The sequence below is a fragment of the Chrysochloris asiatica genome, unplaced genomic scaffold (genome assembly GCF_000296735.1).
Source record: "Chrysochloris asiatica unplaced genomic scaffold, ChrAsi1.0 scaffold00001, whole genome shotgun sequence".
NCBI lineage: Eukaryota > Metazoa > Chordata > Mammalia > Afrosoricida > Chrysochloridae > Chrysochloris > Chrysochloris asiatica.
In genome coordinates this window covers 60,224,154-60,237,824 of record NW_006408519.1, presented here as the reverse complement: position 1 = coordinate 60,237,824, position 13,671 = coordinate 60,224,154, and the positions used below count along the sequence as shown (strand labels likewise).

At 41.7% G+C, this 13,671-nt stretch overlaps 1 protein-coding gene across 2 annotated transcripts; it reads left to right on the top strand.

Annotated features, from left to right (window-relative positions):
* The first annotated feature begins 353 nt into the window (after positions 1-353).
* Positions 354-3,351, top strand: HEY1 (hes-related family bHLH transcription factor with YRPW motif 1). 2 transcript variants are annotated; one of them, XM_006830801.1, is made up of 5 exons: positions 354-540; positions 783-858; positions 991-1,074; positions 1,349-1,430; positions 2,310-3,351. In XM_006830801.1, exons 1-5 carry the CDS (start codon positions 452-454, stop codon positions 2,888-2,890), a joined length of 912 nt encoding a protein of 303 aa, XP_006830864.1. In that variant the 5' UTR covers positions 354-451; the 3' UTR covers positions 2,891-3,351. The 2 variants fall into 2 exon arrangements, with proteins under 2 accessions (XP_006830864.1, XP_006830863.1); XM_006830800.1 differs by having other exon boundaries at positions 452-540; positions 991-1,086.
* Positions 3,352-13,671: the final 10,320 nt, after the last annotated feature.

Below are 13,671 nucleotides of genomic sequence, written 5' to 3'. Positions count from 1 at the left end.
CCGCCGGCCCACCACCGTCTGCGTCCCCTCCTTTCCCCCCCTGTGGAGTCCCAGCGGAGCCCCCACGGAGCCGACGCACCGCCGCCGGGTAGGGGCGGGCAGGGAGGGCGGGAGCGAGGCCCTCCCTCGCCCTCAGTCTCGCCCCTTTCCCCTGAGTGGCTGCCAATCAGCCGAGCGAGTAGTCCGATTGGCTGGGAGGCGGCTGTTACCCGGGAACCGCCGCCCCTCCCCTCCGCCCTCTTGTCCGCCCTCTGGTACTCCCCCGCCCTCCCCTGGGTCTTGGGAAGGGGCTCAGCGTGGGAAAGGGATGGTTGAGTTTTAACCCGAGGCAGAGCGTGAGCGGGATCAGTGTGTGCAGAACACGAGCAACCGAGCGCGGAGAGGCGCTGCTGCTGTTAACTCCTCCCTGCCCGCTGCGCCGACCCTGCCCCGGAGCCCAAGCGCAGCCAGCATGAAGCGAGCCCACCCCGAGTACAGCTCCTCAGATAGCGAGCTAGACGAGACTATCGAGGTGGAGAAGGAGAGTGCAGACGAGAATGGGTGAGTTGGCGGTGACGGATGTGGGAGATGAGTGTCCACTGGCCACTGTGACAGCGGGCAAGGCCCCGGGGTGCGTCGGTGCGCAGCGCTGACCTCTGCGCGCTGTACACCCCGTCCATCCGCGAATTTTCGAGGCCAAATTCCCAAAACACTCTGAATGAGGGGAGGGAAGGGGTCGTGAAAGGTGACATATCAGATCGCTCCATGCCTAACGGTGATTCCTGTTTTCCTCCCCGTTTCAGAAACTTGAGTTCGGCTCTAGGTTCCATGTCCCCAACTACATCTTCCCAAATCCTGGCCAGGAAAAGACGAAGAGGCGTGAGTCTCTTTACAATACTCCCTTTTTTTGTTGTTGTTTGTTTATTAACGGAAAAAGAACCACCTTTCTATACTTTGCAATTTACAGTCATAATGGAAATGCCCCTCCTTTGTTTTGCCTGCTTCTGATAGATCATTGAGAAGCGCCGGCGAGACCGGATCAATAACAGTTTGTCGGAGCTGAGGAGGCTGGTACCCAGTGCTTTTGAGAAGCAGGTAATGGAGAAAGTAGGTAGAGCTCTAGGTATCCACACCTTTTGAGTCCTTTTCCCTCCTCATCAATCTGATCCTCACCTGCGCTTTGAAAAATAGCCTTGTACCAAGGAGATGAATTCATACACATATGACATATATGCCCAAAGAACTCACTTTGCTTTAGCATGCACTTGACAATTTATAAAACACTTCTGCATATACCTTGTTTTTTTTTTTTTTTAAGTTGCCACCTTAAAAACGGTGCGAAAACATTCTTGTCATTCTCTTCTTTTAGGGATCTGCTAAGCTAGAAAAAGCCGAGATCCTGCAGATGACTGTAGATCACTTGAAAATGCTGCACACTGCTGGAGGGAAAGGTACAGCTCATAGTTGGGGTGGGGACTCTGAGCTCTTGGGGAAGAGTGAGTAGCTGTCCTTGTCGCTGCCTGATTTTTACCCTATTTTGGGGGGATGGGGAAAGAACGGTGTGCCAGTACATTTTCAAATGCACGCAGGATTTTATTTTCTCCAGTGAATTCATCCTTCCATGACTCTGCGTATTAAGATCGTGCACTGTATACACATAGCACCTTCTTGTGGAAAATACCTACTATCTGAGTTTTGCCCTAAAGCAGTGACGGCTCTGATTTAAGTGACGTAGTTCTGACAAATGTCGAAATTTTGAGGAAAAAAAGCTTTTTTTTTTTTTTTTTTTTTTTAAAAAGTTGTATTATTTTAATTTTACATACAAGGTTTTAAAAATGAGTTGCCTCATGATTCTCAAGGACAGAAACTTGTTGTGGTTAAGTAACAGAAGGTCAGAGACCAAGGTCTGTGTGTCTCCAGCCGGAAAATGCTTTGCTGAGGACCAAGCTCCTAAAAGCTCCATGATAACTTACATCTGTGTGTCTAATGAATTTCACTGCTCTGTGGTTTCTCTGTCCTTGATGTACTTTTTGTTGTTGTTGAGGGAAAACATTAAAGGAATGAACATAGTTTCATCTGTTAGGAGGGTATAATTCCAGTTTTTGCTTGGCAGCTTCTAATTGGACTTTGAACTTGCTTTAGCAAACGCACACTGCTCATGTTGATTAATGCAGAGAATTTGGTTGACTGTAAAATACTTGGATTTTCAGAGGAACGCGCATTTTAAGGATGCAGGTATTTGCCAGGAAGGGCTGCCTTTTGAGATTGAAGAAATGCGGGAAGTGATTGAGGGCAAAGCTCTGAGGTTTGTCTTTTGTTCTTTTCCTCAGGCTATTTTGACGCACATGCCCTTGCAATGGACTATCGGAGTTTGGGATTTCGGGAATGCTTGGCAGAAGTTGCCCGTTACTTGAGCATCATTGAAGGACTAGACGCTTCAGATCCACTCAGAGTTAGACTGGTTTCCCATCTCAACAATTATGCCTCCCAGCGAGAAGCCGCCAGCGGTGCCCATGCCAGCCTTGGACACATTCCCTGGGGGAGCGCCTTTGGACATCACCCACACATCGCACACCCCTTGTTGCTACCCCAGAATGGTCATGGAAACGCTGGCACCACGGCCTCGCCTTCGGAACCACACCATCAGGGCAGGTTGTCCTCTACACATCCGGAGGCGCCCACCTTGCGAGCCCCTCCTAGCGGCGGTCTTGGACCAGTGCTCCCTGTGGTCACCTCTGCCTCCAAACTCTCCCCGCCTCTACTGTCCTCAGTGGCCTCCCTGTCCTTCCCCTTCTCATTTAGTTCCTTCCACTTACTCTCTCCCAATGCACTGAGCCCTTCAGCACCAGCACAGGCAGCAAACCTTGGCAAACCCTATAGACCTTGGGGGACAGAGATTGGAGCTTTTTAAAGAACTGACGCTGTAGAAAGTGGGAAGGGAAAACTTAAAATCCCAGCTGAGCTGGACTGTTGCCAACATCACCTTAAAGTCATCAGTAAAAGTAAAAACGAAAAAGGTACACTTTCAGATAAATTTTGTTTAAAGACTAAGGTTTGTTGGTTTATTTTTTCTTTTTTGTATTATGTCATGTGTTAGCAGTTTTTAAAAACTAGTTGCAAAATTTTGTTCAAAACATTTAATTGAAATGGTAGTATAAGCCAACACTTTGTGATAGGTTTGTACTGTGCCTAATTTACTTTGTAAACATATCTGTCTAAGAATGATTCCGTTTATTGCCTCAAAAGTGCTGGGAATTTTAACATTTAGTTTCTGTTTTTTTCTCCTTGTATAGTTATGATTTCTTTTTAGAATTAATTTTTTTCCAAAGCACTATGATCATTGTTAATGTAATTCTGTTTGTTAATATTTTGGCAGATTAGGGTTTTGTATGCATAATATTCTCTTTTTTTCTTTTTGGGAGAGAACTCTACTGATTTTTCTGTTTCTGAACAAAGCGTTGACAAATCAGATGATCAGCTTTATCCAAGAAAGAAGTATAGTTAATTCTCTGCCTCCTATAGCAGTCAGGTATTCACCTATCAGTGATCCCTGAACCCATGTGACCAACTGCTGTTGTTGGCTGGCAGGGTCCCCACTACAATACTTGTGAGGAGTGAGAGAGAAGCTAATTACATAGAACATGCTTGCATTTGCCAGCCCCAGACAATGCAATGCGTTTTTAATCTCATAGATTTCAAATTCACATGTTAGAATGGACAAGTGATCGTGGTACACACGTGGTCAGTCGAGAAGTACAGTGGAACCTGTTAAATGCATAACCTAATTTTCCTGGAACTGCCATATTTTCTTTAAACTGCAAATTTTTATGTTGTGTTTTTCTTTTGGTGCATGGAAATGTGGTTGTTGAGATAGCTAAAAAGCCTTGCTGCTCTCTCCTTTTTGATTTATTTAATTTGACTCGGGTTATAAAAGTGTCATTTTACAGGTTTATTCTTTTAGCAGGTATAGTTTAAGCGACCTCCACTGAACTGGGATTGACCTCTGTTGTACTGATGTGTTGTGACTAAATAAAAAAGAACAAATTATTCTGCTGTAAATGTCTTACGTACCTTGGCTTTTCTTTCTGTTGACTAAGAAAAGATATATTTTCGCTCATTTTCATTTTGCCTGGTGATCAATGCTCTTCTTAATGCTTGCAGATTTTATTATTCTTAGAAGTCTAAATTGTGTGAGTCTGTGCTATGGAATAAGGTAACTTCATTACAATGTAGAGCTTTGGATTGACTCCCACAGCCCTTTAGCCATTTTGGCAGATGACATGGACATCCATGGGCAAGGAAAAGCTCAAATCAGACTAGGATTTGCAAAGGCTGGAAGAAACTCCAGTGAAATACTTGAAAACCGTATGTTTACTGAGAGTACCTACTGTGTGTTTAGTTATATGCTAAAACAGGAAGTTTATTTCATTTCTTTTTTTTTGTTTTAAAGGCAAAAAACAAACGAAAAACCCAATCCTTGCTATCTGAGACTGCTTTCAGGGGCTTGGGAAACTGGTGTGATGAGCAGTGGCAGGCTGTAATTTCGCACCTGCAGAGCTCCAGGACTCTTCCCTCCTCCCGTTTCCAAGGAATTTGCTTAACCCTTTAGTTGCCTTTGACTCCTGAGATGGTGTAATAAGGAAGCTGACCTAGGTTTTTAGGGTTAGAACCAAACCTTGCCAAGAATGGAGGTAGTAATGTGGACCTGGGTCTGAGGAGAGCTTTCCCTGTTGCCTTAAAGCTAGTGCTCTTCACAATGAAGGAGAGGCATCCACTGCAGTAGGAGTCCTAGTAGCGCTATGGTTAAAGTGCTCGGTTGCGAGCCAAAAGGCTTGCAGTTGGAATTAACCGGTTGATCTGAGGAAGAACGATGTGGCCATCAGCTTCCCTAAGGATTCTGGAAACCCTGTGAGGCAGTTCTAATCGGTCCTTATACTGTTTCTGTAAGTTAAAATCAACTCAATGATTTTAATAGGTTTTGGTTTCCAGCCACTGAAGCCAAAGGGGTGTTTCTTAGCTTGGAAGGAGTTTGCCTTGAACATAAAGGGATGGGGAGGAGAGGGAGAAAACTTGCTCTGGCAGGTGAAAGAAACAAACCTTTCTTTTTCTTGGCTTAACTATTGAGCTCCTCCCCTCTCAAAAAACAAAACAAAAAAACGCAGGCAGGAAGGTAAACAGAAGTTTGTACTTTGGACTTGAATAGGGATTTCTGGGTCCCTATGAAGGGAACAGACAGCAGCATTTCTGTGATTGTAGGCTTTAAATGCTAGGTCCTACTCAGCATTTCTCTGTTGGGGGCCCTCAGAGCTGGATCCCTCTTGTGATGCACAGTTCTGTTTATAGGGCTGCCTGGGCCAAACAGACCCCATTTCTGTTTGTAATAATGCTGTGTTCTGATCATTTCTGTGAAGTGTTCATTTAATGCTAGTAACCTTGATTACAGCGTTACTGCACAGCACTGTAAACTCTTAGCACCACCTAGACTGAGTGGGAATTAATGTCTCTTATGCTGAATCTGCTGAAAAACTGGAACTGCAAAATATATCGCATGTCTCATTTGTCACATCAATGATACCTACAGTCTAAACCAGTCAGGACTGTTTTTCTGTACATCTTTTATTTAAAGTTTGTGTGTGGGGGGGGGGGAAGGGAAGAAAGTGGAGGTGATCTTTTTCAAGATGATACAATTTTCCCAAGAAATAGTTTTGTTTTGTTTTTAAAACTCCTTCACAGTGTCAGATTACTGGGAATGGTACAGGTGGAGTTGGTGCTTTCTGGAAATGGTGGAATTGTGACTATGAGCCAGTTCTATGTAGACAAATGTAAAAAACTTCCACTTCTAATCTAAATTGCGGTAGTAATATCAATTAACTGTAGGGTCCTTAGTGTTCACGAACATTATTTGTATGTTTTGTGTGTTTATATACCAAAAGTTTTCAATGGCTCATAAATTTATTCTTATGAGGAAAACAATATCACTGGACATGAATCTTGAAGAGCCATTAATGAAATAAATGGTCGATGGTCAGAATTCTTGCATTTAAGAAAAACTCTAAAAAAATCCAAGAAATAGAGTTTCTAATTGATTCAATAGAGCTAAATTGGAAGTGATTATTTTCAGCCTTTTTTGTACTCCCCTCTGTTTCTCATTATAGCCATGATAGAGGTAGTCCCTAATTAAGACTTGTTTGAGTTATAACAAACCTCCCTATGACTATTTGGTTTTTGTTTTTATTTTGATATCTAGTAGGCACTGTAGGATAAGCACTGAATTGCTAACCTCAAGGTCAGCACTTCAAATGTACCAGCTGCTCTGTGGGAGAAAGATGAGGCTTTCTGCTCCCATAAAAGTTTACAGCTTCAGAAATTCTATACAGGGTCACTATGAGTTGGAGTTAGCTTGATGACAGTGAGTATGGACAGTAATGTTTGTTGTTGCTGTTAAGTGTCATCAAGTTGGTTCTGACTCACAGTGATGCTGTAAAGGGTTTCCAAGGAGTGGCTGATGGATTTGAACTACCCACCTTGAGTGGTGCTTTTCCTCCAGTGCTACACCAGGACACCTGATCCACACAGTGCTGCATTATGCAATTTGCTGATGTTACCATTCTCAGATGTTCACTCACAGTTGTTCAAAGATTGGATACTGATAATAAAAAGCAATAATGAAAATAAAAATAAATAAAAGAGGGTACTCAACTTATGTTAGACCAACCTATGACTGAGTCATTGGAATGGAACTTTGTTGTTGTTATGTGCTGTCGAGTCAGTTCTGACTCATAATGTCCCTCTTTAGGGTTTCCAAGGATCAGTTGTTGGGTTTGAACTATCAACCTTGAGGTTAACAGTCCATGTTTATCCAACAGCACCACAGCAGGACTCCAAGACAAGGACTATCTGTATTTTAAATATCAATGACTTAAAATCCATTAGGACATGTGATAGTTTCTAGTTATACTTTTCTCCAGCTCTTTTGGTCTATACCAGCATCACAGCTTTGATACATTCATTACTTTTCAGTGATTATTTATAATTAAAATAAGTTCAGAGCTAATATCATCTGAGACACTACTTGAGATGAGGTCCAATTTCTGTCACAGCTGGAGCTTTAGGGAACGGCAGCATCTCAGGTTGTTGTCGGGTGCTGTCGAGTCGGTTTCAACTCAGAGTGACCCTGTTTCTGAAGAGCGGCTAGTGGGTTTGAACCACTGACCTTTTGGTTAGTAGTCTAGTGCTTATCTTAAAATGCTGCAACAGGACTCAAGAACCTGAATTCTGATTCTACCTCTGCTATGACCTAATTGGGTAACCTTGGGTAAGTCATAAGATTTGCTGGACCCAGCATCCTCATCTATCAAGTAGGTGGGGATCTCAGGGATGTCCCAGCAAACATGCGCTCTCAGCACTCAGACTGTTTATAAAGATCTGTCTGAAGAGGCACCAATTGTTCCTAAGGAGGAATTTTGGTCCAATATTGCCAGATCTTTCATGTTTCCAAGAGCATCTACAATTTTAGATTTTTATGTTAAATCATCCAATCTCTATTTGGTAATTAACTCACCACAACCTATTTACCAGCAAGTCTGGGTCAGTAAGTGGTAGCTTGCGCCTTGCATAAGATGAGACATAAGGTCTTTGCCATTTTTATGGAATGGGTTGGAATGTCTCTTTGGAGTGCTAGAATTCTCTGATATCTTTGTTACGCATGGCATTTGAATATGTTTAATGGATCAACACATCCCTGAAATTGAATCACCATCCTAGTAATTAGCTAGTTGCCATGGAATTGATTCTGACTTCTGGTGACCCTGGTTAGTAGCGGGTGCATTAACTGTTTCACCACCCAGGCAGCTGTGAGTATCATGTAAAGATACTGGGCAGTAGCTTTTGGATTTTTTAAAATCACTTTTAGGTTGTCAAAATTAATCAAGAAAAAACTTAAGCAAGGAGAGTGAGCAAAAACTATTCTTTTTGTGTGTGTGTTTTATGCCTTAACACTTCGCAGGAATCGCTTCTGAAGTTACTCTTGAGTTGGTCCTTGTGTTCACTGTACCAAGGAGGAAGACCAGTTCACAGATTGGCGGCTTGAAATGAAAGAACAAGTGTGTAGCTTGCTCATGACTCAGCACACTGCAGCACTAAAAGACGCCATCTGATTTCAGGAAGTAAGGAGTCGCAGCAAAAAGCAAGCTGTTTTGAACCTCAACTTGAAATATAATGCCTGCCTTGATCTTGATGAGCTACAGTGCTTTTCAAAACTCAGTTGCTTCAGTGTTCTGCTTAGGCAGGGCTGGCAACAGGAGAGAAGGAAGTGAATTAAAAGGAAACCCAGGCTTTCCTTTTTGAGCTGCTTATAGTCATTGACCTGCACTTGGATATTTGTCACAGAATGTTCCCCCAGGCCCACAAAACCAAACCAAAATCCCAAGCCAGAGTTGATTCTGATTAAGAGTCCTATTGCCCTATAGGGTTTCCAAGGCTGTAAATCTTTAAGAAAGCAGAATGCTTATATGAGGAGCAGGTGGTGATTTTGAACTGCTGACTTTGTCATTAGCAGCCTAATGCTTAACTTAATGCCAAATCTTTCCCCATTGAGTTGATTCTGACTCATAGTGACCCTATATGCCCTATATGGGTTTTTGAGACTGTAAATCTTTATGGCGAGCATAGCCTCATCTTTCTTCCTCTAAGCGGCTGGATAGTTTGGATTGACCTTATGCTTAGAAGTCCAGTGCTTATCCTATGGTGCATTCCTTTAACAGACTTCAGCACTTGGCAAAATTGAGGTAGACAAATGTATGGGTCTAGGTAATATGAGAGGTTTTCAGAAATTGTGCTAATAGGATGTAATATGGTACTTTTGTAAAAATGTTCTGTCATATTTACCAACCCAAATCAGTTCACCTAGCTAATTTTGATTCCTGGTGACCTCATGTGTTTCAGAGTAAACTTGCACTCCATAACACCATAGGATTTTCAGTGACTGTTTATTGTTGGAAGGAGATGGCCAGGTCTTTCTTCTGAAGCACCTTTGAGTAGATTCAATTTGTCAATCTTTCATTAGTAGCCAAGTACTTAACTGTCTGCATCATGAAAGGATTGATTCCATTGCATTTACTATTATGTTAATGTTGTTGTTATGTGCCTTGGAGTCGATTCCCACTCATAGCGACCCTGTACAGGGTTTCTGAGGCTGTAAATCTGTACAGGAGCAGAAAGCCTCATCTTTCTCCCACGGAACAGCTGGTAGTTTCAAACTGCTGACCCTGAGGTTCGCAGCCCGATTTGTAACCACTACGCTATATCTTTGCCAAATTAAGTGCTTTATGTTAATGGGTTGTTTTTTTTGTTTGTTTGTTTGTTTTTTTTTTTACTTTTTATTGTGATTTGGGTGAAGGTTTACAGAGAAAGCTAGTTTTCCATTCAACGATTCATGCATGTTTTATTTTGTGACATTGATTATAATTCCCGTTTATCATTTCCATTTGTCCTGCTTTCCTAGCCCTTCCTGCACCCTAAGCTTTAACCCTGGGCCAATGCTGCTCTTTTCCTCTCTTCTGGTTGATTGTTGTAAGGAGTGCATACCTCCCTCGCGCTTTAAGTCACTTTATAATCCTGTCTATTGTTTGGTTGAAAGTTGAGCTGTGGTGGTGGGCTTAGTTCCAGGTTTGGAGGGTGTCTAAGGGTCATATAGTCTCAGCTTTCACCAGTCTCTCAGACCAGTGAGCCTGGTCTTCTTTCATGATTTTAGATTTTGTTCCACATTTTTCTCCCACTCTATTCAGGGTCTCCTATTATGATTCCTTTCAGAGCATTGGTTGTGGTAGCTAGGCACCTTCTAGATCTGGTTTCAAGGTCATGGAAGCTGAGGTTTGTGTGGTCCTTTGGACTTAAAGTTTCCCTGTGTGTTTGATTTTCTTCACTCTTCTTTGGAGGGGGAAGACCAATAGGTTGCACCTTCTGATGGTCACTTACATGCTTTTTAAATTGTTGTTGTTGCAACTTTTTATTGTGAATTGATTGATTGCAGGTTTACAGAACAGATCATCATTTTGACATTCAACAAATTATACACTGTTTCTCTCAATGATTGCAATCCCCTCCCACTTCCTCCCTGTAGTTCTTATTTCCATTCCACCCTCCTTTCCATCCCTTCTCAATTTTGTCCTTAGGTAAATGTTGCCCTTTTAATCTTGAATGGTGGACCATTCCATGGTGTGCATTCCTCACTAATGTTGTTGTTCCTCCTTTATACCTATCTATCGATTGGCTGACAATTATACCATGAGGGTGAGTTTTGTTCCAGACCTGAAGGGTGTCTCATGTTCCTTAGTCTCTTTCTGACCACTAAGCCTGGTATTTTTATTTATTAATTTTTTTTAGTAATTTCTCCCACTCTATCTGGAACCATCTAATGTGATCTCTTTCAGAACAGTTGGTAATAGTAGCCAGGCACCATCTAGTTCTTCTGGTCTCAGACTTGTGGAGACTGATGTTCATCTGCTCCATTAGTCCATTGGACTAGTTGATTCCAAAGATCTTCAATTTTTATCACTCTTCTTTCTTCCCTACATGGAGAGACCAATATTTACACCTTAGGTGGCTTCTCCTGAGCTTTTAAGATCCCAGTCACTACACACCAAGCAGGATGTAGAATATGGTCTTTGTGGACTATCACTTACATGCTTTTAAGACTCCAGTCACTTCTCATCAAAGTGGAATATAGAACATTGTCTTTGTGGACTATGTTCTGCCAATTGACCTTGATGTCCTCCAGGATGGTCTTGAGCCTCCAGGGCTAGTTACTCATTCCCTCAAGGTATTTGATTATGGGTATGATGTCTACAAAATCTTGCCCCTATGTGCTTTACTATGTTCATGGATACTTGCAGCACATATAAATGTAGAAATAGATATCATCGTTCACACCTACATATATTCACCATTCCACCTCTGTTCACTTTGAATGTCTGTGTATCCACTTTCAATTATTATTGTTGTCTTTATTGCAGGATTGTATATTCGTAATGTTTACAATGTTGCCTTTTACTCATCATGTACCTCCCATTTGCCTTGTCTTCCTTTGCCTTGATCATTTTTGTGCTGATACCTCCTTATTGCCTTTTCCTTCACCCAAGTTAATATGTGTCTACCTCTGGTAGCATAGTGGTTATGAATCGGGCTGCGAACCTTAAGGTCAGTAGTTCGAAACTACCACCTGTTCTGTGGGAGAAAGATGAGGCTTTCTGCTCCTGTAAAGATTTACAGCCTTCAAAACTCTGTACAGGGTCACTATGAGTCAGAACCGACTCCACAGCACATAACCACCACCCCCACCTTCTAGTTAGTAATTTGCCCTCCCTTCCCCTACCATCACTGGTAACCTTCAAAGAATACTTCTGTCTGTAAACCTTTTCTTAGAGTTTTGACAGTAGTGGTGTCATACAACATTTGTTCTTTTGTGATTGACTAATTTCACTCCACATAATACCCTTCAGGTTCATCCATGTTATGAGGTGTTTGACAAATAAATCATTATTCTTGAAAGTTACATAGTATTCCACTGTGTGTTTGTCCATTAATCTATTGATGGGCATTTAGGTTGATGACATCTTGTTATTGTGACTAATGTGGATGAACATGGATGGATGTGCACATATCTGTTTGTGCCATTGCTGCTATTTCTCTAGGATGTATGAGGGTAAGTCAGAAAGTATTGCTACAAAATCATAGAAATCTTTAAAAGCAAAAATATATAAATGTGTGGCTATTGTTTCTTGAAATATACTTCATTGACACCCATACACTTCAGAAGGTGGTGTTTCCACCTCTCTAACACTTCCCTGAAGAATTCTACACTCTTCAATTTTCTTGAGTGACTCAAATTATATTCCCTTTAGATGTTCTTTGAGTTTTGTGAATGAAAAGAAGACTGAAGAGGCAGGAGCAGGGCTGTAGGGCAGATGGGGTAAAGTTTCCCAATGAAACTTTTCCTGGATGACAACCCTAACTACCCTTGAAGAGTGAACAGGTGGATTGCCGTGATGGGAAAAAATTCTTCATTGCAACTTTTCTCACCAATGCAGTTTTCAATTTTCTTAACATTTCTTCATAATTTGTTGCTATGTGCCATTGAATCAGTACCAACTCATATCACGACAGAACGAAACACTGCCCAGTCTCGCACCTACCTCACCATCGTTGCTACATTTAAGCCTTTCACTGTCACCACTGTGCCAATCCATCTTGGTGGGAGTCTTCCTCTTTTTCCCTGACCCTCCATTTTACCAAACATGATATCATTCTCCAGGGACTGGTCCCTCCTGACAATATGTCCAAAGTATAAGAAATGAAGTCTGGCCATCCTAGCTTCCAGGGAGCATTCTGGCTGTGCTTCTTCTAACACAGATTAGTTTGTTCTTTTGGCAGTCCGTGGTACTTTTAATATTCTCCTCCATCTCCATAGCTCAAATGCATCAGTTCTTCTATGGTCTTCCTTATTCACGTTCCAACTTTCATGCATATGAGGTTACTGAAAATACTGTGGTTTGTGTCAGGTATACCTTAGTCCTCAAACTGACATCTTTGCTCTTGAACACTTTAACTCCCCATAATTACTTTGTGTTATTTACGAAAATCTATCAAAATTAAAACCATATCAGGATGACCCCTTTGTAATCTCCTAAACAGTTGCCATTGTCTTCTGAGTTGATCTCTCTGCCTTGATGGCAAACCACAAGGTCAGTGTTTTGAGACCACCGTCCACAGTGCAGTAGAAAGATGAGGCTTTCTGCTCCCACAAGGATTTACAGCCTCGGAAAAACAGATGGCTATGAGTTGGAACTGACTCAGCAGCTCATAACAACAACATTGGGAGCAGAGTGACATCTGTCATGTTACTTTATATCCCTCACAAAAGACCCTCCTCTTCTCCAAAGGCAGGCATTCTTAATTCATCCATTAGCCTCCATGTTTTCTCCAGTTTTGGGACCTCATTGTTGATCTTGTCAGCAGCTTTTAGTCCAACTTTTTCATCTTTGAGGTGTTCTCAAAATCTCCATTTAAGTGGCACTGAAATTGGTACTCAGGTTTGCCCAGGTACTGCTGTAGGGTTGTAAGCAGACAGAGTACTTGGTGCTTTCCTGGGAGCTCAGTACCCATGGGTTGTTGAAAATGCTGACAGACAGGTATTATTGGAAGAGATGTGTCAGTGTTTAAAGCAGATGTGTTGCATTTCTCATTTTCACTCAGCCTATGCACCCTTATCTGTTTTATTTGCAGTTAACCTCTTATGAACCCTGTGGTCTTTTTCTGGAATGTAGCAATCTGCAGATGTACACTTAGAGGCCTTCATGGTTGCTCCTTTGGTAGGGAATTGAAAAATCCTCATCATTCCCTTAAAATCTATGAATCGTTGTCACCTCTTCTCACCAATTTATTTCTATTTTATTATTCAAGTTAGCGTTTTTCATTTTTATTTTAAAAACATTCTGACAGTGAGTTGAGAGCCATATTGGTCCCATATTCTTGATGCTAAAAAGAACTTTCATGAACTTTTAGAATGGTGGAGTTCGAGTTAAATAGAAATTTTACTTGGCTTATGTAATATATTTTCTAAACCTTTCAAAACCCCTTCACATATATACTTTAATTACCTTTTGTTTGTTTGTTTCCCTTGCCTTTTTTTTTTTT

Excerpts from the sequence above, each read along its gene's own strand:
- HEY1 (XM_006830800.1), top strand. The coding sequence starts at position 452 with ATGAAGCGAGCCCACCCCGAGTACAGCTCCTCAGATAGCGAGCTAGAC. Across the intron at positions 541-782 it reads GAGAGTGCAGACGAGAATGG|AAACTTGAGTTCGGCTCTAG; the intron begins GTGAGTTGGCGG and ends TCCCCGTTTCAG. Across the intron at positions 1,431-2,309 it reads GCACACTGCTGGAGGGAAAG|GCTATTTTGACGCACATGCC; the intron begins GTACAGCTCATA and ends TCTTTTCCTCAG.